Source organism: Hemibagrus wyckioides, linkage group LG14 (assembly GCF_019097595.1).
Source record: "Hemibagrus wyckioides isolate EC202008001 linkage group LG14, SWU_Hwy_1.0, whole genome shotgun sequence".
NCBI lineage: Eukaryota > Metazoa > Chordata > Actinopteri > Siluriformes > Bagridae > Hemibagrus > Hemibagrus wyckioides.
The window spans coordinates 16,807,746-16,828,862 of record NC_080723.1 but is presented as its reverse complement, the minus strand read 5'-3'; the positions used below and the strand labels follow the sequence as shown (position 1 = coordinate 16,828,862).

At 36.1% G+C, this 21,117-nt stretch overlaps 1 protein-coding gene across 2 annotated transcripts in view; it reads left to right on the top strand.

The window, feature by feature from the left end:
• The window catches only part of pdgfrb (platelet-derived growth factor receptor, beta polypeptide), a 41,767-nt gene extending 25,216 nt beyond the window's left edge, over positions 1 to 16,551 (top strand). For both annotated transcript variants that reach the window (XM_058408262.1, XM_058408261.1), the window contains exons 7-23: positions 3,394 to 3,574; positions 3,658 to 3,773; positions 3,880 to 4,003; positions 6,313 to 6,521; positions 6,951 to 7,045; positions 7,510 to 7,642; positions 8,006 to 8,110; positions 8,222 to 8,332; positions 8,423 to 8,585; positions 9,447 to 9,613; positions 10,150 to 10,265; positions 10,623 to 10,745; positions 11,182 to 11,293; positions 11,429 to 11,528; positions 11,809 to 11,914; positions 12,071 to 12,339; positions 13,193 to 16,551. In XM_058408262.1, coding sequence (XP_058264245.1) covers positions 3,394 to 3,574; positions 3,658 to 3,773; positions 3,880 to 4,003; positions 6,313 to 6,521; positions 6,951 to 7,045; positions 7,510 to 7,642; positions 8,006 to 8,110; positions 8,222 to 8,332; positions 8,423 to 8,585; positions 9,447 to 9,613; positions 10,150 to 10,265; positions 10,623 to 10,745; positions 11,182 to 11,293; positions 11,429 to 11,528; positions 11,809 to 11,914; positions 12,071 to 12,339; positions 13,193 to 13,310 — 2,348 coding nt within the window. In that variant the 3' untranslated portion in view covers positions 13,311 to 16,551. The remainder of the gene's footprint in view (positions 1 to 3,393; positions 3,575 to 3,657; positions 3,774 to 3,879; positions 4,004 to 6,312; positions 6,522 to 6,950; positions 7,046 to 7,509; positions 7,643 to 8,005; positions 8,111 to 8,221; positions 8,333 to 8,422; positions 8,586 to 9,446; positions 9,614 to 10,149; positions 10,266 to 10,622; positions 10,746 to 11,181; positions 11,294 to 11,428; positions 11,529 to 11,808; positions 11,915 to 12,070; positions 12,340 to 13,192) is intronic.
• Positions 16,552 to 21,117: the final 4,566 nt, after the last annotated feature.

The window sequence follows — 21,117 nt, the reverse complement described above, 5'->3', positions numbered from 1 at the left end:
ATTAAATGAATATAAAACACAAGCTAGTCATTAGCATGGCAATGTTAGTTTAATTAGCAAACCTCAACAGGGATGCTGTTAGTATCACCACAGAGCAATTACTTAATTTAGCTAAATATTCCACTGAATATAGAAAAATATGAGTGTTTTTGTGAGTTGTGGTATAGCTAGCAAAGTAATAGGCTGCTTTATTTTGGCCACACCAATCATTTAGCTAATATCAGCTAACTTGACAGGATTTCTCTCCCGATATTTAAAATTTTATTTTTAACAATTTGAAAACAGAAAAATAAAAATAATTCAATCACTTCAAGCTGGTACCTGTGACCCTGCTACACATTTTCCAACAGGACATGACTCATTTGTGCAGGAATTAGCAGAAGTTAGCTGTGGCATGAAAGAAACGTTGTCAGCTAGATGGACATTTAGTGAACTATGCTGTATACAATATTACAAAATATTTTTTTTCAGTGTGTATAAGACCAACTTCATAAGATTTGTTAAAAGAATTTCCCAACAAGACTAAAGACATGCCATCATGTCAGCTCTTCCAAATTGTTATTGAATTGCAAATACATGTAATGTCTGATCAAATATATTTTCCAAGAAACATGGAAAATGGTAGAATAACTCATTAGACAACTTCGCTACCTCAGTTATTCCTCTTTTTCCCCATCGTTTTTTGACGATATTAAAAAACATATCGGTCACCAAACAACTTGAGCATGGATCACTAAAAAAATTTTTTTTTACTCTATTTTTCTTATGAATTAATATATATGAAAAAAATATGAATTAATCAGAAAATAATTGATTAACTTCACCCTTGAACCCCAGCTCCCCAAAATCAATCAATCAATCAATCAATCAATCAATCAATCAATCAAATGTACATTCCCACCATAAAAATATTTAGTATTTATTTATGTTTTTAGTGGTCATATTGGTGATTAGCTGGTTTCTTGGTTTCCTTTCATTCTTTCTTTATTTTTTTTCCTGAGACATTTTAAAGGTTAATATTAATACTGCCGAAAGTACATGTCTGGGCAAATTAGTCAGAATCAGAAAGTTGCTATATACTTTAACAAAAAGGAATAAGATAGAAAGATAAATGTTAAAGCTGACTATATAGCCTTTACACTTTCTATTTATATTTCAGTACAGTACCATAGTATTGCTGGGTTTACAGACTGGGTGTAAATGTTTGCAACTGACTTGTCGCTCATAACTCATTAAATTAAATCTACATCAACAGCTTCATTTAAAGGTTGAATCAGCCCTTCAGTCTTTAAACCAATGCCGGCTTTCACGACTTACTCTTTCCTCAAAGCCTCAGCTGTAGCGCAAATCACAGACGTGAATGTTGACATTCTTTTGAAATGAGGTGTGTTATTTTTAAGCAGCCACCATTTCAAACCACACTAGCCTGACTGCTACACACACTGCGGTGCATTTAGCTCATTCCCTGTATCCCTGTATTCCCCCTCCTCCAAACACACTGCGTGCCTATGTGAGGAAGGAAAGAGCTGACTGGAACCAAACGCAGCTGAATAGGAAGCTTTGTAAGAGCAGCAGTGCTTCTGCAGCACACGTGCAGCTTTACGTGGACGTAATGTGCTTCGCAAAGTGTTACAGTCGCCTGCTAATGTGAAAGCGAGAATGAACTCAGCTGCTTTGTGGCATGAATTATGCATAAAACACACACATATGAACACATGCCTGAACACATTATGCATGATCCAGGTATTTGTTAGGGGAATGAATAATAAGGCAGAGTGCTTTACTTTGTGCTTAAATAATAATAATAATATACAGAGTTAAAGTAGTTTTTTATTGCATTCTTATTGCATTTCCTTTTAAAGCAAGTAAATATTCTATGATTGATTTAACGTCTTGGTGTTTACAAATATTTGCAAGCAGTTTCCTTACAAATATCCTGAACACATGTCCGAGATTTACAGTGCATTCTTTTCCACCTCCGATCCTGACCTAAGATCCGCTCAGCATTCTTGAGGATTTGTTTACTTCTGTTTTTTGTTTCTTTTTCTTCTTTTTTTACAACCCAAAGCCAAATGTTCTATTATTTTATATAAATTATTTTTATTTTTTATAAATAATTATTTTATATATTATTATATACATACAAAGGTAACTTAATTAGAAATAGAAATTAAAAAAAATACATCACAAAAATAGTGTTAGTAAGTTATGAAAAGATTTCAAGTTCGCGAACTATACCAACTTCTTTCTTTCTTTCTTTCTTTCTTTCTTTCTTTCTTTCTTTCTTTCTTTCTTTCTTTCTTTCTTTCTTTCTTTCTTTCTTTCTTTCTTTCTTTCTTTCTTTCTTTCTTTCTTTCTTTCTTTGCTTCCTTAACAATTTTTCCTTTTTCCAACACACATTTTCAGCCTTATTAATTCAGCACATAAACAGCATGACATCTTCCTATCGTCTCTCCCATCATGTTGAAAAGAGAACAAATCTGAAAACAAAAAGAGCAGCAAAAGTCTTTAAAAAATGACAATCGGTGACAAACTACATATCTGGGATGTTTTCTTTTTTCTATTTCAATCAGCACAAAGATATAGTTATAGACAAAGATTCCAAAGAAGGATACATGAGCCAGTTGATTTGAGCTCTGGTCTGGGAATTTCCAGCAGCTCATAGGAAGTTTTCATAGCATTTGCACTGATGCATTGATGTTCCATTCAGTTCATTTCCATTCTTCTATAGACAATTCATCATTGTGATAGTAATGCCCATTCTTTAGCAAACCCTGTACTTTTTTAATATCATGTATACAATTTACTTTTTGCTTTTTAGCAACCGTTCACGTTTTCTCATTTTATTTATAGATAATTGCTGCTTTTTGTTCAAATCATTACCTTGAAATTCCTACTAACAACACGTTCATGACACTTGAGAAATGTGTGGAAGGTACAAACACAGTGCTTCATAACCAGGTTATAACTGCAAATTTGATTTGCCTCTTTTTAAGCATTAAATTCATCCATTTGGCTAAAATGTGGGCTTCATAAAAGAGTAAAACTGCAGATCATCATTGAAAAGGCAGCAAGAAGAAGACACAGTGATACAACTACTCTGTTGTTTTATGAAGCGGTGTTCAGCTAAGGCATTAGTGAATAATAGGGCAAACCAGAAGCTGAAACAAGCCTAAAAATCTATGTTTTTGCCTTTTTATAAACCCCTTGAGTCTCGGCATATTACTCAGTCATTTGTCTCAAAGCCTATTATTCAGTAACAGTAACCTGATGAGTTAAAATAATAAGAACGAGGATGTAGTCATGAGAGTGAGGACTATACGTCTGAAGCAGTCTTTGAAATTTAAAGACGCAGCATGAGTGGAAACAAAAACTGGTGTCTTGTGTTTTCAGAGAGAGGTTTCGTCGAGTTGAGCTCGTTTCAAAGCCCCAACGTTTCAGCATTGCTGCATGAGAACGTGCAGCTGAGGGTGGAGGTGGGAGCGTACCCCAAGCCTCACATCCGATGGAGCAAAGACGGAGCCATGATCAATGGAGACAATATCATTAGCATGAGTCAGGAACAAGAGACCAGGTAACCAAAGGACTCTACGACAGAAAGAACAACAGCAGTTTATTCGAACACATGCTTACTATGTGTACGTTTTGCTGTCATAGGTACGTCAGCATATTAACTCTAGTGAGAATTCGCCTTGAGCAGAAAGGATATTACACTATTCATGTTGACAACGAGGACGATTCCAAACAGATGACTTTTGACCTAGTGGTTAAAGGTGGGAATCCATCTCCTGTTTATAAATGACTAACCGAATCTGAGGCTAATTATCCCTTTTTTATTAATTAAATAAATCTGTCTGAAGATGTTCCATCTGTGTTCAGTTCCCCCTCAGATAACCGAACTTTCAGATCATCACCTGCCGGATAAGAAGCACGCAGTCACCTGTGTGGCAGAGGGAGTCCCATCTCCCAGAATCCAGTGGTTAAGCTGTGAGAGCATGCACAAGTGAGTACACACTCATCACCATCACAATCAACCTCATGAACGTGATCAGTCCTGTTATTTTGATCATCATCATCATCAGGTCAAAGATTTTCAATCATAAACATAAAAGGTAAAAATGACCTAAGACTCAATTATAATATAAAGCTAAGGGCAATAAATAAATAAATCAAAAACACAATTGCTACATTCTACTACACCTACAAAGCTTATATGTATTTTTAATCAAACTTTTCAGCACTACAGTATAGTATAACATTATGAAAGTTTTGAAAGTTTGTGGTATTCAAATGACATCGAACCCATGATTATTGCCACCAATTCTTCTGATTGGAAATGCAGTGTTTCCCATGTGTGGAAAAACTATACAGATTTCCTACTAAATAAAATATTTGTGACATACACAGCCATATGCCATTAGGTGAAAACCTATATACAGGTACGTGTATTGTGTGATGAACAGTTATGTTTCATTTTTTGTGAACTGCTGACAATATTTCTCCTAAATTCAAAATATAACTATTGTTATTTAGATTGTATATTTAAGGGAAATGACAACACATCAAAATAACCCAAGAGCATGCAGTATTTGCAGAGCTTTAATAACTCAAATAAAACAAAATGCAAATAATTTGTAAACATATTGTGTTAATGCTTTGGCTAAATAACATTAAGAAATCAGTATTTGGTGGAATAACCCCGATTTGCATGCGTTTTGGCTCCATGCTCTCCACCAGTTTTTCACATTGCTGTTGGGGAACTTTATACCACTCTTTTTGCAAAAAAGCAAACAGCTCAGCTTTGCTTGATGGTTTGTGACCATCCATCTTCCTCTTGATGACATTCCAGAGGTTTTCAATAGGGTTCAAATCTGAAGATTGGGCAGTGGTCTCTTAATTTTTTTCCAGAGCTGTAGTGATTGTATTTATTTTTTTATTTTTATCTGATGTGGAGATCAGGTACATCTGTGGCCACCTGTCTGTGCTTTTATAACGTACGTGACGCATCTGACCATGCCTCTGTTTAAGCCCTCCATTGGTTTCATCCATGTGGATTAAGTACTGTGTTTGTCAGTGAAATAGCGGCAAGCTGCTTTGTCCAAGTCAATTAATGAGCTAAAATTGTGACAAGCGGATATTGAGCTTCAGATTTAGAAGAGTGGCTATTAAAGTTTGGGTTCAGAATAGTGAATATTTAGGTTCAGGAATGTACAAGTTCATTAAGCAGGAGTGTAAAAATGAGGTCAATATGAGGGAGTTCAATGTCCAAAAAGAAATATTTAGTTCCTTCAACTTCAGCCAACGACAGGGTCATTTTGTGTTATTTTCCCATCACGGCACGTTGCTTTTGTGTCGAGCCGTAGACTCGAAGTTTCTCGACCGTAGCATTTTCTACCCCTGGATTTAGCTGGGTGATTAACACTACAGCCTGGTGCACACAACCTACCGGGTTCAAAGGCTCATCTCTGCACTTGGTTCTGCTCCACACCATATCTGGACTGATTGGGCAAGCAAGCTGTATGCGACGCTATTATACATTTTAGTGCCAAGCTCTGTAAAACTTTTTTGTAACTGTGTCTTCAATTTTCTGCCATGGGAAAGTCTTCAGGACGCAACAGTTCGTGATTGTGTGATAATTTTTTGATAAAGGGATGAATACAGATGCTAGAACATAACAAAAACTAGCTTGTTTTATAAACAATTCACAAGAATTAAACTTAACTATATATGGATAAACATAGCCTATGATGTTTTGTTTAGTACATACATCTGTAATCACTGGCAAATTACTGTGGTATAAAAGGAATAAAAAAATGTTCACTTCATATCAAGCCACAAAACACCCCCCCATTGTTGATTATTTTCCTATAAAATTATACCTGTAGTAACTCGAGTAAGTTTCCGGCAGGACCCTGATACACTTTGGCATGTGGTCAGCAGTGTGTAATATGTTGTGGTCCATCAGTTCACCTTTAGGTGCCCCCACCATTCATTAATAATCACTTCAGCTGTATATGTTTTGTAAACCTACAACATTTATGACCCAGTAATGTGTTTGAATCTGGATAGGAATAGTGTAAGCGGTTCCATTATAGCTGGCTTTGAATATGCCTTAAATCATGCTCAAGAGTTTCTTCTCCTGCCGAGCGTTAAGTAGGAACACTTCTGAAAAAAAAAAGCACTCAATTATTTATTCATAAGCTGTCATCTTAATGCACAGCAAGAACTTCGGTGTGGCAATGATGATACTCTCTTCCAGCTTTTTTTTTTTTTTTTCTTAATGTGTGTTTTTTTCCCCTTCTTCCTGTTTAGATGCAGCAACAAAAGTGCTATGTGGAGCCCCCTAGTGGCAGATACAGAAAGCATCAGCATTGTGACTAACACGACCTATAACGAGAGCCGCAAGATCCACCAGGTGTTCAGCCAGGTGATGTTTCTCCATCCTCAGCAGATCACTGTCCGCTGCCAGGCCAGGAACGAGAGAGGCGCACGGGCAAGGGACATCAGACTTATCACTAGCAGTGAGTGTCCTGGTTTGTTGTGTTACAAACCTATCACAAGTCCAGTGCTATAAAAACAACATCCATTATGGGTTTTTAATGGAAGTAATTCTGTGTGGGCTGGGATTTTTATTTTCACTGTAAATGTATGAATGGTCTCTGATGTCCTTTTATGCAACAAAGCAAAGTGCTCCTTTGAAATAACCTAAGTCAGTGGATGCATAAAGACCTAGACTGAAACTCTGTCTCAGAATTATTTATCTTCTAATATACTACAACTGCATATTATAGGTAGATGAGCTCAAGACTCAGTTGAAAGATTGGCCAATTATATTCATGCATGTGCATTATATAATATTATTTAAGTTTTATTTTGCCCTGACTTATAAATCCCAGGTATATAACCATGCATAACTTTAATAAATAATATCGGTGTCTGTGTCTTTTCAGCTATCTTCTCACAGGTGGCTGTTCTGGCTGCTGTTCTTGCTCTAGTCGTCATAGCCATCATTTTTATCATCATCCTAATCGCCGTGTGGAGGAAGGTCAGAGTAATCTCAGCTTTATACTTACACATAGTTTCTTATGACTGACATTTAAGCTTGCACACAAGCCTTGCTAAATGGCATTAATGCACTTACTTTGATTACAATTTTAAAAGTGAGCGTTGTTCTATTACATGGCCGATATATTCAAGCCCAAACTTTTTAGAAACTAATGTCATTAGTGTTATAATAATAACAATAACAATAACAATAACAATAACAATAATAACAAGAAGAAGAAGAAGAAGAAGAAGAAGAAGAAGAAGAAGAAGATCTAAAGCAGAAAAGAAAGTGGCCGTGATAAATAAAACACCCTGTACTTTCAAGGAATACAATATAACTATGAAACTAATGTGAATTACAATAGCCATACAAATAAGAACCAGATGAATTTTCAGGAAAAGACAACAATATTGAAATAAACTCTACATTATTAACACCAAAAGTGCATTTGTGTTTTGCAGAAGCCACGTTATGAGATTAGATGGAAGGTGATCGAGTCTGTGAGTCAGGATGGACACGAGTACATCTACGTAGACCCAGTACACCTCCCTTATGACCTGGCTTGGGAGATGCCTAGACACAGCCTGGTTCTAGGTACATACCCAGACTTGATTAGAAATTCATATCTTGTATAACTTGCTGTTTTGTTCAATCGTAGTAATATATTGTAGAACAGAAATAAATAATTGCAGCTCTTTTTCTACCTTCGATGAACAAAATTAAAACATGTTAAGGGGGAAAACATATATAAGTATTCACACCCTATTTAAAGAGGGAATTAAAGAGTTAACTAATCACATTCAAACTCATTTTTAAAGGGAATTATTATATACTATTATCTACTAAGTAACTGTTTCTGTTGGATTGTCACTCTTACATCCAAAACAATGTGAGTTGGCTTACCACCATGTTTAAATGTAAAACTGAAACGTGACTATCATGTCTGACTCTCTTTAGGTCGCACGCTGGGATCAGGGGCATTTGGCAGAGTGGTGGAAGCAACTGCATATGGACTCACCAGTTCCCAATCTTCTGTTAAAGTGGCTGTGAAAATGCTCAAATGTAATGCATGAAACCCTGTTGCTATATTTCAAACCTCTTCATTACTTACATGCTCTATGAATTAACGCTATGCTAAGTATAATTGTTAATTACTCTTCTGGTGTCCTCCAGCGACGGCACGTAGGAGCGAGACTCAGGCTCTGATGTCCGAGCTGAAGATCATGAGTCACTTGGGTCCACACCTCAACATCGTCAACCTGCTGGGAGCCTGCACCAAACAAGGTAATGTAGTGAAAAATCACACACTTGCATGCATAACACAGCTGGTGCTTTGTGGAGAGTGAACTCCTGCTTACCTCATCACTTGTAAAGGTCCTCTGTACCTGGTGACGGAGTTCTGTCGATACGGAGACCTGGTGGACTACCTGCACAGGAACAAGCAGAGCTTCCTGCAGAACTATGCCAACAAGAGCCACATTACTAACAGCAGCGACAGTCACATCTCCATCGACTCTGATGTGACATCTGGGAAAGGGTAAGACACTGAAACAAGCTTGCAATGCTGTTTAAAATTTGTTGCCATCCTTATATTCATAGGATATAGTAAATAGTACATTAAAATATAAATAAATTACAAAAACGATATTTTAGTATCTTTTTTATTCTTCGACAAAAGAAGTGCATTTTCATGACAGAATCCCGACTTGGTTAATGATAGTCATGATGCATTTCCTACATATTTAGTTATTTATACATGATTTTGCTTGCAATTAATGAATCTAATGGAAAGAAATGTTATACATTATACCCTGTCATCAACTTCTCCATTTTTATTTTTATGAATAAGCCTTTGCTATAATGGCCCATATGCCTAATAAAAGCTCCGCTGTGTGATGGTCACAAAATTTGTTTATTTGAAAACTTACAATGAATATCATTCTCAAAGAACTAAAATAATGTTAGTTATCTAGCTATTTACAGCATTAAGTTACACATGGTAGCCATTTGAATTTAGGAATAGGTCAAATAATATAACCTGCTTCACACTGAATAATTGAGATTTCAATTATGTTTTCCATTGGCGTTCCTTTTTCTGGTTTTCCACAACCTTCTGAAAACTGAATGTTTTGAATGTTCTCCTAATTCTTTCTCTCGAATGATTTCTTTCCAAAAACATTGCAGCCTCTAAGTTCTCATTCTTTAAAATGTGAAATTGCCACTGAGGTATGAATTTATGTGTAACCACATGTGTGTGGTGCTCTGGAAGTTTCATACCTGAACATTTAATTGTCTGCTGCTGCTGCTGATGATGACTGTGTATAGAAAGTTTATGCATAAGCCATTATGAGCTCTCATGTATATAATATTATGTAATGTTATGCTCTCTGCCCTGTAGCTATGTGTCATTTGGCTCTGAGAGTGATGGGGGTTATATGGACATGAGAAAAGAGGATATAACTGAATATGTGGCCATGCAAGAGCTGACAGACACCATCAAATATGCTGATATCCAGCCATCTCCATATGAGTCACCATATCAGCAGGACATCTACCAGGAACAAGGTAAACACATATCAAGAACAAAGCCATGGTCTAAAAAGGAATCATGAAGTCATTATAAAAACAAAGCCAAGCCTTATCTCTAATAGTTAATATTCTCTCATAATATATCAGTTAAGATACAAGACATTTTAAGATGGCAACTGAATTAACTCATGTCGTTCTTTTGTTTGACAGTCCTTATTGTCTCATGTTTTGCATGATTGATAAGCATTCAGTATAAGTATGGTTTTTCTCACCAAAAAGTAATGAAAAATGAAATGAACTGTACATAATATTCAAAATAAACTTGCTTTTTATTCAGTCAAAGGCTGAAGATATTGTTAAAATCATGGTTTAGTATGTATGGATTTTGGCAGCTATATATTGTTAAATCCTGGGGCATGCCAGCCAGCTGTTGAACAGATGTGTCTTTTTAGAGGCCACTTGAAATATGTAATCCTCTGGTGCTACTGGGAGTGAATTCATTTTATGTCTATGTTATAATGACAACTCGAAGTGCATATTAATACAATAGTATGTGTGTGTGTGTGTTTCAGGTCACAGAGTGGACCTCTCACTGGTCATCAGTGATTCTCCTATTCTGAGCTATTCTGATCTGGTGGGCTTCAGCTTTCAGGTGGCCAAAGGCATGGAGTTTCTGGCATCCAAAAATGTAGGGGATCAGACATCTTTACACACTTTGCACAATTCTCTAGCACATATTTGGACTGATATTATAATGTAGCTAGCACATATTTGGACTGATATGATAATATTATAATGCAATCTATAAGAGTGTTTCAAATTTAAAGGAAATGATTTGGCCAAAGATGAAATTTGCACGAATTCCTTATAGAGATAAAGTTGATGAGTAACACATATAGCTACCAGTTTAGTATTGTTCTATGTGCATGTTTATATCACACACTTGCCTCAAAGACAGTAATAACATTTAGTTTTATGCATCATAGTCTGTATTTATAATCAAAATAAATATACACTACACATTCCTTCTCTCTGCTCATTCCAGTGTGTTCATCGGGACCTGGCGGCCAGGAACGTCTTGATATGTGAGGGAAAACTGGTGAAAATCTGTGATTTTGGGCTGGCCCGAGACATCATGCATGATAACAATTACATCTCCAAAGGCAGTGTGAGTACAACTCTGAAATTATCTACTTATCTACGGAAACATGATCTACTGTAAACTTTCTATGGAAATTCTGGCGTTTTTTTGTATTTGGTGATCTGCATAAACTGCAATAGCCATGCTGTATATTCATATTTATTTACATGACCACGGTGCTATTAAATTGCTGATTCTGATTGGTCAAAATGTGTTGAACAATACTTCATAACAGAAGCACAGACTGTAATTTAGTTCACAGGTTTATATTATTAAATTGTTTTTACATGATCACGTATATTTTAACAACTTGTGGGACTAATGTGCCTCATAATCTGTCTAATAATCAAATAAAATATGCTGTTATTTAACAAAGGAAATTTTTAATTTACAAAGTGTTAGCACTTTCAGTCAGAGGTAAAGATTTCTTTCACAGCAACATCTGTGTGTTTGTGTCCTGCAGACTTTCCTGCCCCTTAAATGGATGGCCCCAGAGAGCATCTTCCATAACCTCTACACCACGCTCAGTGATGTCTGGTCTTATGGCATTTTGCTGTGGGAGATATTCACTCTGGGTGAGTTATTAATCCTTTGAATCAACCCAGTGATTTATTGTTTCATCTGTTCATTTATGACAAATAAACAAAATCAGGACTGAAATAAAAATATTCCAATAATCTGTCATTTTCTCTAAAACTTTATTCTTGCAGGTGGAACCCCATACCCAGATCTTCCTATGAATGAGCACTTTTATAACGCTCTTAAGAGAGGCTATCGGATGGCCAAACCCATGCACGCCTCAGAGGAAATGTAAGTCTTGTTTGATTTTTTCGTTCATTTCATGTGCAAACACTCAAGAAGGTTAATGGGTTGTCATGGATTTCAACTCGTTGAGGAAGCTAAGAATCCTTAACTATCCAAAGAACAACTTTCCTACCTTTAATTAAAGGACAATAACCATAAAGGAATATGCATGATGGATCTTACTTTAGGGAACAAAAAAAGTACCTGTACAAGCAGCATTATTTTTATATGCATTAAATGTTTCATATTTCTTATTGAAATTTGAACACATTTCTTTTTCTTGTAGTTACGAGGTGATGAGGAAGTGCTGGGAAGAGAAGTTTGAGAAAAGGCCAGAGTTCTCCTATCTGGTGCAGGAGATGGGGAACATGCTTACTGATGGCTATAAAAAGGTTTCCTCAACAGTTCTTTTCTGTGGCATTGGATTTCACAACACACAAACCTTGTTCATGTTCCTCATCAGATGTAGAATGTAGACTAATCTCTCTCTTTCTCTCTCTCTCTCTCTCTCTCTCTTTCTCTCTCTCGCTCTCTCTTTCTCTATCCAGCGATACTCCCAGGTCAGTGAGAGTTTTCAGAAGAGTGATCATCCAGCCGTAGTACGTGGCAAGCCCAGGGTGCCCTCTCCATTCCCGGGCACACTCCCTCTCTCTTCCCCTTCCACCATTTTCCCTCCAACCTCCACACCTAACCGTTGCCTAGAGGCTGATCAAGACATGGCACCAGCACCTTATAACGGTTACATCATCCCAATCCCTGACCCCAAGCCTGAAGAAGAGTGCCAGGAAGTCAGTGTGCCAGCAGAAAGCCCCTCGAGGTAGGACCAGCTTCTTGTGCAACTCAAATACTTAAAAAGATTCAATTACAGAAGTCACAGGAAAGATGATGCACTAGTTCCTCATATGGAGAGATTACTCATATGGGCCTGCCTCTCACATGGGTGATTGTAGACTTGGGTCATTGTCTGGTTTCTAAGACTTAAACAGGAGAGTTCCTGAAACCCTACTCTTTCATAATCACCACAACGGATGTACAATTCACCATTCAGTTGGCTACTTGCACAATGATTACTGGTTATTATTACTACCAGTTTTGAGTGGAAGTCCAGGTTGGAGAAATCTTTAAGCCTTGATATAGAAGCTTTCATTTTTGCTGTCAGAGCAAAAATAAAAACAAGCGGACTTCAGTGGGGCAGAGGTACTGGCTGCCTCACCTCTTGCTTTTTCAGTGCAGTTATATCAGATCAGCAAGACTAAATCTACCCAGACTATAGAAAGTGAGGACATATAATAAAAGTGTCAGCAAACATTATAATGGTAACATACAGAGAGATAACAACATGCACATGCCAGTTACACACACTCAATCCAGTTTGTGAGGGATTGCACTGCCTCCTCACATTGCATTTTTCCCCTGTATTTGAACAGGAAAAATGCAAATTCAGCAATTTTGACTATAAAGTGTTGAAATGATCAGAGTCATGCTGAAATTACATTTATAGCACAGATCAATGGATAAAACTTCATATTTATTTCATTTTATTACTACTTGTTTTTTGTACTTTTCATGAAGACCAATGCCTCTTGCCTCCCCTGACCACACATCCCTGCTGTATAATGTGGTTTTAGAATCTTAAACTTTTTTTTTTTTTTTGCTTTTTGTCTCTGCAGCTCTGTAGGTTCTGAGGCAGAAACAGCATCATTCGAGGCTCCCAGTGCAGAACAGGAGTACAATGATCAACTGAAGGAACACTCCAAAACTCCTGAAGCAGAGGAGAGCTTCCTGTAGCTTCCTCTTACACTGGAGAATATCTGCGATTGACATTCAGATTGACATTGACATTTATCTGGTTAATACAGAGCATATAGTGTGACATTGTGGTTGTTAGACACAACTAATTAATATATATATATATCGAGGCCATAACTTAATATTTCCAGATGACAAACTAGTGTTGTAATCCATTGTACTCAGAAACTTGGTTCTAAAAGTTGGTTCCAGTGATTTGGATGAGAAAGTCATGGAAGTTAATATTTGTATGTCCAGATAAACACATTAATAAGATCTTTATGAAAGAAATTGCATAAAATGCAGGTCAACTGTCTTGATTATCTTTCCTCACAACATATAGTCAGCAGAAGTACGTTACAAGCTTATAAAGTGAAACTAAAATGAAAACTGTTGAAATATCTTCACAGCAGAGTTATCAAGCTCTCAAGTAGAAAATGCTAAGGGAATTCTGTCATGGGTTTATTTCAGATAACTCAAGCAAATAGATGTTGCCCAAGATCCCAGTGTTAAAGTTGAACGACATTCCATTGCACTGTTCCGTGATGGAGGTAGAGTTTCAAGTACAGTGGATTGCATTTTAAGCATTTTGTGGCAAAAAATTTGCCATGACTTTATACCTTACAGTATATTTGCTTCAGTGTGATGTGGACTAATGCTCTATCCATGTTACAGCACAAGTGAATCCATTATGTGTTATTCCAAGATGGAAGTAAAATGTAATATTAACAGTAAAACTCCATACATAGGCTCATGTTGCCACAATGCTGGTCAAATTCTTTTTCAAATATAATAGGTGGAACAAATTACATAACAGATCTTGAGAAACTTACCTAGTGTCCTCAGTATATACATTCCTGGCGAAACCTTTTTTATATTTTTTTTCTCATAAACCGTTATTCTGTACAAGAGCAGTTAGGATTACTACATGCAACTTGTATCAGCTTTTATACAATAACTTACAGGAAAGATTTTTTTGAGGAATAGATTTCGACCTCAGTGTTTCTAAAGCTGCGTTCGACTTCTAACTTGGAATTTCCCATCTCTGACAAAAAAACAAAGACATCGGAATGAGAAAGGAAAATACAAGGCAAGAAAAAGAAAAGAATGTTTTGATCACAATTGAAGGTAAGAATATTTAGTCTATGTATGAGGTTAGCCAGTCAGTACTTTTTAAGTGAACTCCACTTAAAAGCCAGATGGAAATCAGTGAGTAACTATTGACTGATGTTAACTGATATATTTAGAGTTGTTACATTGTCCGCTTATATTTACATAAATTTTAAAAAATGATGAATTCACCAGATAGTGAATTGTGGTTCAGTCAGTCGTGACTCAAAACTCTCTTGCTCATGCGCCGGTTCTAATTTAGACTCATTTTGAAACTGAATTTGAATCCATTTAAACACAATTCATTATGTTAGTCATATATACAGTCAATGGGCTCATTTCAATGCATCAGGAAAAAACACTAGTAGGAATTCCTAGCAGTTGAGGGGGTAGTTTTCTTCTCCTAGGCTAAGGTTGGAAATTCTGAGTTAGTCGAAAGCAGCGCAAAAAACCTTTTTCCCGAAGGCATCATTTAGAAGGCGTTTTCAGGATCTGTTAAAACTTATTGATTCACGTTGCTGTTTATTTCCAACACTTTCAGGTGAATATATACATATAAAATATACATATATTGTGCTATAATATATAAATAGACCTGTACACACATTGACAGTGGTCCAAGTTGAGGCTTGCCATGAGCTGCCCTTATGTTTTATAATGCTGCATTATAAACTTCCTCTTCCGTCGTTGTTAATATCAGCTGAACCCTGCCATCCTGCAGACTTTCTCCTATTGGCTGATACATGGCCATGTTACAGGACATTGTGACAAAATGCAGCTCTGGTGAATGCAGTTTCTGTGCTTTGGGTGAGTGCAGCCTTGAGCACTTTGTCTATATTAAACTACATGGCAAAATGTGCACAGATATCGAAATGCCCTTTTGAACAAATCTAATCATTGCTGTTTATGCAAATGAGGTCAAGTGAATTTTACAAGCATGAGACCGTACTGAAAACTAGCAGTTGATACGTTCCTGAATAACACTATGTAGTAGTGTGGGACAGGAACAGAAATCAGGTTTAGCTATTTCCAGTAACATGAAATGGAGAATGTTCCAACTCAATGTGCTTAAAAGTCTAAACAATCTCAGTCATCAGTATCACAATGACCTGCTATAAGTGGCACTGTAAAGTGCTAATATATTTTTTGTTTTGTTTTGTTTTTTTAAAGTCTATCATATTGTAAATTGTTGTAGTAGTTTTTTTTAAAAGGTATTTTCTATTTCACAACTGTTGAACAGAGCCTTATGCAAAATAACTACATGTGTTTTTTTTAAATTGTTTTTTAAAATATTATTTTCCATTTTCCTATAATTTACCTTTTAGGGAAGAGAATTCTTACAAGCCTTGTAGCAAGTTTGCACTTTAAAAAAAAAAAAAAATGTATGGAAAATTGAATGACCTAGAAGATTTTTTATTTTTTATTTTTATTTTTGGTATTATTTCTTTCTTCCTTTTTTTTTTACTTTAATGAGTGAAATGAAGGTACAGTAAATGAATAGAGGTATTAAATACTGTTGATGCAGTATTATGAAGAAAAATAATTTCTTTCCTTTAGCATTGTAACCTTCTGACTGAAACACTAGTGAAAAAAAAGAAAAACCACAGGTTAAGGTACTAGATCCAGGGCAACTCTTTAAGTGTGAAACTTTGTTTTGTGTTACTTATTTTTGCTGAAAGAGACTCTGTATCTTTATGTTAAAATAGCATTACAATGTTGAGCCTCCAGTATTAAAAAGTCTCTTTTTAAACCAATAAAGGGCCAATCCCATTTTTATATACAAAAAACCATCACTAGAAATAATAAAAACTAACCTCAGAACAGTAGCAATGGCCCATGCCATATATCTACTAACAACAGCCATTTTGTTTAAAAACACACACAAAAAACTATAGTGCTTTGCTTTCTTTTGACTTTTCTAGCCTTTTTTTTTTGTATATGAGCCAAACCTTATTTAGTGCCACACATCATAAATCACACTTTATGAGAAAATATTATACACGCTATGGTACCAAAGCTTTACATTATGTATGTTTACAAGTGTATTTTTGTATAAATATTTTGTATATTGTACTTTAAATGTACTGAATGTTCTATATGTAGGAAACCTATAATAAAGATAAAGAAAATATCCTGGTTGTGTCTCTTTAAGTATTGAAGCTCTTTTTTTTTTTACACATTGGTAATTGAGGACACATTGGAATGGGGTGAGCCAAGTTGCAGAATGTCTGAGAGAGTTTTGCAGAGTATGTGGAGTTCCAGCCAACTACAAAATGAGTTGCAGCTTAGCAGCATTGATTATTTACAGATGTATCTGCTCAGTGTGTTCATCAGTACGTAAATTAACTAGGGCTGTTTGGTGAGTTACTATAGCAAAACACAGGGAAGCCTGCAAATTCTCAATTAAATTTGAGGCACCTGACATGAGAGGACAGATTAGGTCGATCACAGGCTCCACCTCCTGGTCAGAGCCTTGGCTATCTGACAGTTCAGGGCAGGTGGTGTGAAAATGACTTGCACGCCCACGGTACAGACAACAATATTCCTTTTATAAAGGCCCAACAGACAAGAGAGTTGGTTCTAAGGAACCTGTCTGACTTTACAGGCCCTATAATCTCTGTGATGCTCATGGAGCTGAAGGGACATCTCGTAATAGGTCACCTTTAATTTCATTAAAGATAGACCCTGCTAGACCCTGTTGGTAGGGTGCCATGAACATGATTTAAAATCCAGCCACTCCTGGCTGCCAAGATACGGAACTTAATGTTATAGTCAGAGACACTAGAATTACCCTGCTGAATGCAAAACAGAGGTGGTGTGGGTGTAGCGGTTCTGCAGCAACAGGATGAGTAATTTTTGCCTTACTAGCACCTGTAAGCTCTAGGCTTTACAGATGCAAAATAATTTGCTGCAAAACATGTCTGCACAGTCTTGTGTACTGATTGATTAGGGCTGTCATTAGATGCTGAAGCTCTGCTGGATTTATGTTTCTGGCTCAATGTCACTGTAGCAGGGCTGAGATCCATTAACATTCAGAACCAAGTGAGGCACACAAAGACAGGAATAGACCCAAGTGCAGAGCAAAGTCAAAGACAATGAGGATTGTTAAACTAAAATTTTTTATAGTTTGCTGTGAGCTCAGGGAGCTCAAGAATTAGCAAGTGAGTACAGAGAAATTACCAAGATGTACCCAAAAAGATTCTCAGATAAAAACTGACACCACCAAGGAGCAAATATGACTTGAAGGCTGAGCATTAAATAATAGGAACGCTGTCATCAAATAGGCACCGGTGATGTTCTCTCTAGTTCCCTCTGGTGGTTTCAGGTAGTGTGATAATGTTTATGGTCATTTTCTGCCACCCTCTGGTGATGGCACAGGAAAGAGCCAACCGCCCCCTTTTAGTTTTTACTGCAGCTTCATTGTTAATTAGGACATCAATCTTGATGTTAATCAAGTCATCAAACCAGCATCAGTGCAAGTAAAGCAAGATGACTGAAGTTAGTTTGTGTTACTAAAGAAATACTCCAGATTTCTCAATCGAATCACTATCTACTCGATGTGTAGAGTATGTAATATAATTTCGACACTTTTAGAAACTTTATTTCTATAAAGCTTGATTTACTTAGGATAGATCAGAATTAGAAGCAGACAGCTTTCTAAGTTCATTTTAAACTGTACCCAGTGAGGCTACTTATTATGTTTTTCATAAATCGTAAGGCATTCTAAGAAATTCTAGACATTTTCTATTATATTTATAGCTACTGTACTCTAGGTGATAAAAGAAACTAACCTATTTCGTGGATCCACATCAAATTGTAAACAAATAAACAAATAAAACGTATGACACTGCAATACAAGACATTATGAAACATGTCCTCAAGAACATTGACTTTGACCTTGTCATTGAGAATTTCCCATAATACCTTGCCCTATGACATTTCATTCCCTAATTATACCTCCGTATAAAGCAGGACCTTGTTAAGCGGTATAGAATTTGAGCATACACACATGAATATGTTCTGCTGCGAGCTCCTCACACACACCTTAGAGTGACCCCTAATCATTAATAATCATTGTAATTGTAAAGGCAACGGCTCAGCTGTTACACAATGTTTTATAAATCTACAACTTTTATGGTTCACTAATGTGTTTGAAACTGGATAGGAATTGATACGCATAATCAGTTCCATTACTATTGGTCATGAATATGTCTTGTTCCATGCTGAAGAGCTTCTGCTGAGCATTAAGTGAGCATGAGTACACTTCTGAAAAGCATTTCTATAATTTATTCATAAGCTGTCATATTAATGTCTTAATGCCCAACATGAACTTTGGTGTTGTTTCATATTAACTCATTCTTATGTGTTATTGTTTATACTGTAGTAACAAGATGACATGAACTGGATATGGCAGACATAAGCCACATAATCTAAATCAAACAGATTGAAAATAGTATGGTTATTTAACAAAATATATCATCAGTTATATGGTAAAATGTTATGTTAAAAATGGTTAATTTAACATTTATGGAAGGGGCCTCCAGTGTTGTAACAATATTGTAAAAGTAGTCAAAGTTAAAGCTTGAAATCTATAGTTTGTTTTATTTTCCAGGAAAGCCTTCAGTATGTTCCATCTATCCATCCATCCATCTATCTATCCATCCATCCAACCATCCATCCATCCTTCCATTTATCCATCCATCCATCCATCCATTCTCTATACTGCTTACTGGATCACAGGGAACCTGTATTATTATTACTATTATTATTATTACAACTTCTACTACTACTGTTATTATTATTATAACTATTATTATTGTTGTTGTTGTTGTTGTTGTTGTTGTTGTTATTATTATTATTATTATTATTATTATTATTTCATCAGAGTAAAAAAGAGACTTTGAAAGTATGATTTGTAATTCTCCATCCATCCATCCATCCATCCATTTTATACACTGCTATACAACTGGGTCACAGGGAACCTGTATTATTATTAATATTAATATTAATATTAATATTAATATTAATATTAATATTAATATTAATATTAATATTAATATTAATATTAATATTAATATTAATATTATTTCATTAGAGTAAAATGGAGACTTTGAAAGTATGACATGTATTTCTTCATCCATCCATCCATCCATCCATCCATCCATCCATCTATCTATCCACCCATTCATTTTCTGTACAGTTTATCCTACACAAGGTCACAGAGAGCCTAGAGTCTATCCCAGGGGACTCTTCCAGGGGCATGACTCAGGGATCACACTGGACAGGGTGCCAAAGAATCTAAGGGGTCAATAACACACACACACATTCACAGTCCAAACAATTCTACCTATGTAGAAACCTTTACAATGTACCTTTTTTCAGACGTTTATTAAATGTTTTACATTAAATCCAAACTAATTTCTATTTCTTGCAGTTATAAGGTGATGAGGAAGTGCTGGTAAGAGAAGTTTGAGAAGAGGCCAGAGTTCTATCTGGTGCAGGAGATGGGGAACATGCTCACAGACAGCTATAAAAATGTTTCCGTCATCCTTTTCTTTTTTTTCGGTTTCCGATTTCACAACAACACACAAAACTTCCATGCTCACATTACTCATCGGATGTCGACTGTAGACTAATCTTTCTCTAAATCAGGACTGAAAGGCAACAGTCTTATAGAGACTTATATTCCTGACTAGCTATGAAACACCATCAGAACAATTTTAACATTAAAACAAGTTGCTCCCATTAGAATTTCTCTTCAGCGTTACTCCCAGCGGTCATCTGGCCATGTCCAGGCTTCCTCCATTCCACTATTTTCCCCCCATACACCATACATAACTGTTCTCTGGAGGCTGATTGAGAGACAGTTACAGCACTTTATAACACTTACATCAACCTGACTCTTATAAAAGTGCCAGGAAGTCAGTATGCCAATGTGTAGCACCAGCTTCCTGCCAACATGAGGATACAAATAAGATTAAACCCACAGAATGTACAAGAAAGATGACACATTAGTTCCTCAAGTGGACAGATTACTCACATCAGTTCCCTTCAGGATTTAAGATGAGAACCCAAAAGCTGAAAGAAGACAGAACCCAGTGTATATTTATATTCATAATGTATTGCGGTTAAGGACTAGGTTTTTAAGAATTTTTTTATATTATTTATAGAAAATATAAATTACTGAGCACACACAAGTCCAAAACTGGCCATGTCAGAGGGTATGTAAGCAAAAAAAAAAAGCTTACAAGGAAAAACTAACATATAAGCAAAATTTCCTAGTCTAATTTTAATCCAACCTGAGAGTTTCTAAGCATTGTTCTTTATTAAAACGCAACATCTTGTAACATTGTCCAGATAGTTTTGAAACATGGAGAACAGAAACCCTATGGGTTTTTTTTTCCCTTTGTTTCTGAGGCAGATGTGAAAATAAATGAATATGTTGAGACCACATGTTGAAATATTGTGGTCACAAATGAAGTACACTATATGGCCAAAGGTTCATGGACATCTGACGCTCATAATCATATGTGTTTTACAAACATCTCAATCGAGATTTATTCCCCACTTCCTGTTAAATAATTTCCGCTCTTCTGAAAAGATGATGGGGATGAGGTGATGGGGATTTGTCCACATGTGCTATCATGAGGTTAGGCACTGATGTCTGACAAAAAAAAAAAAAAGCCTGGGATTCAGG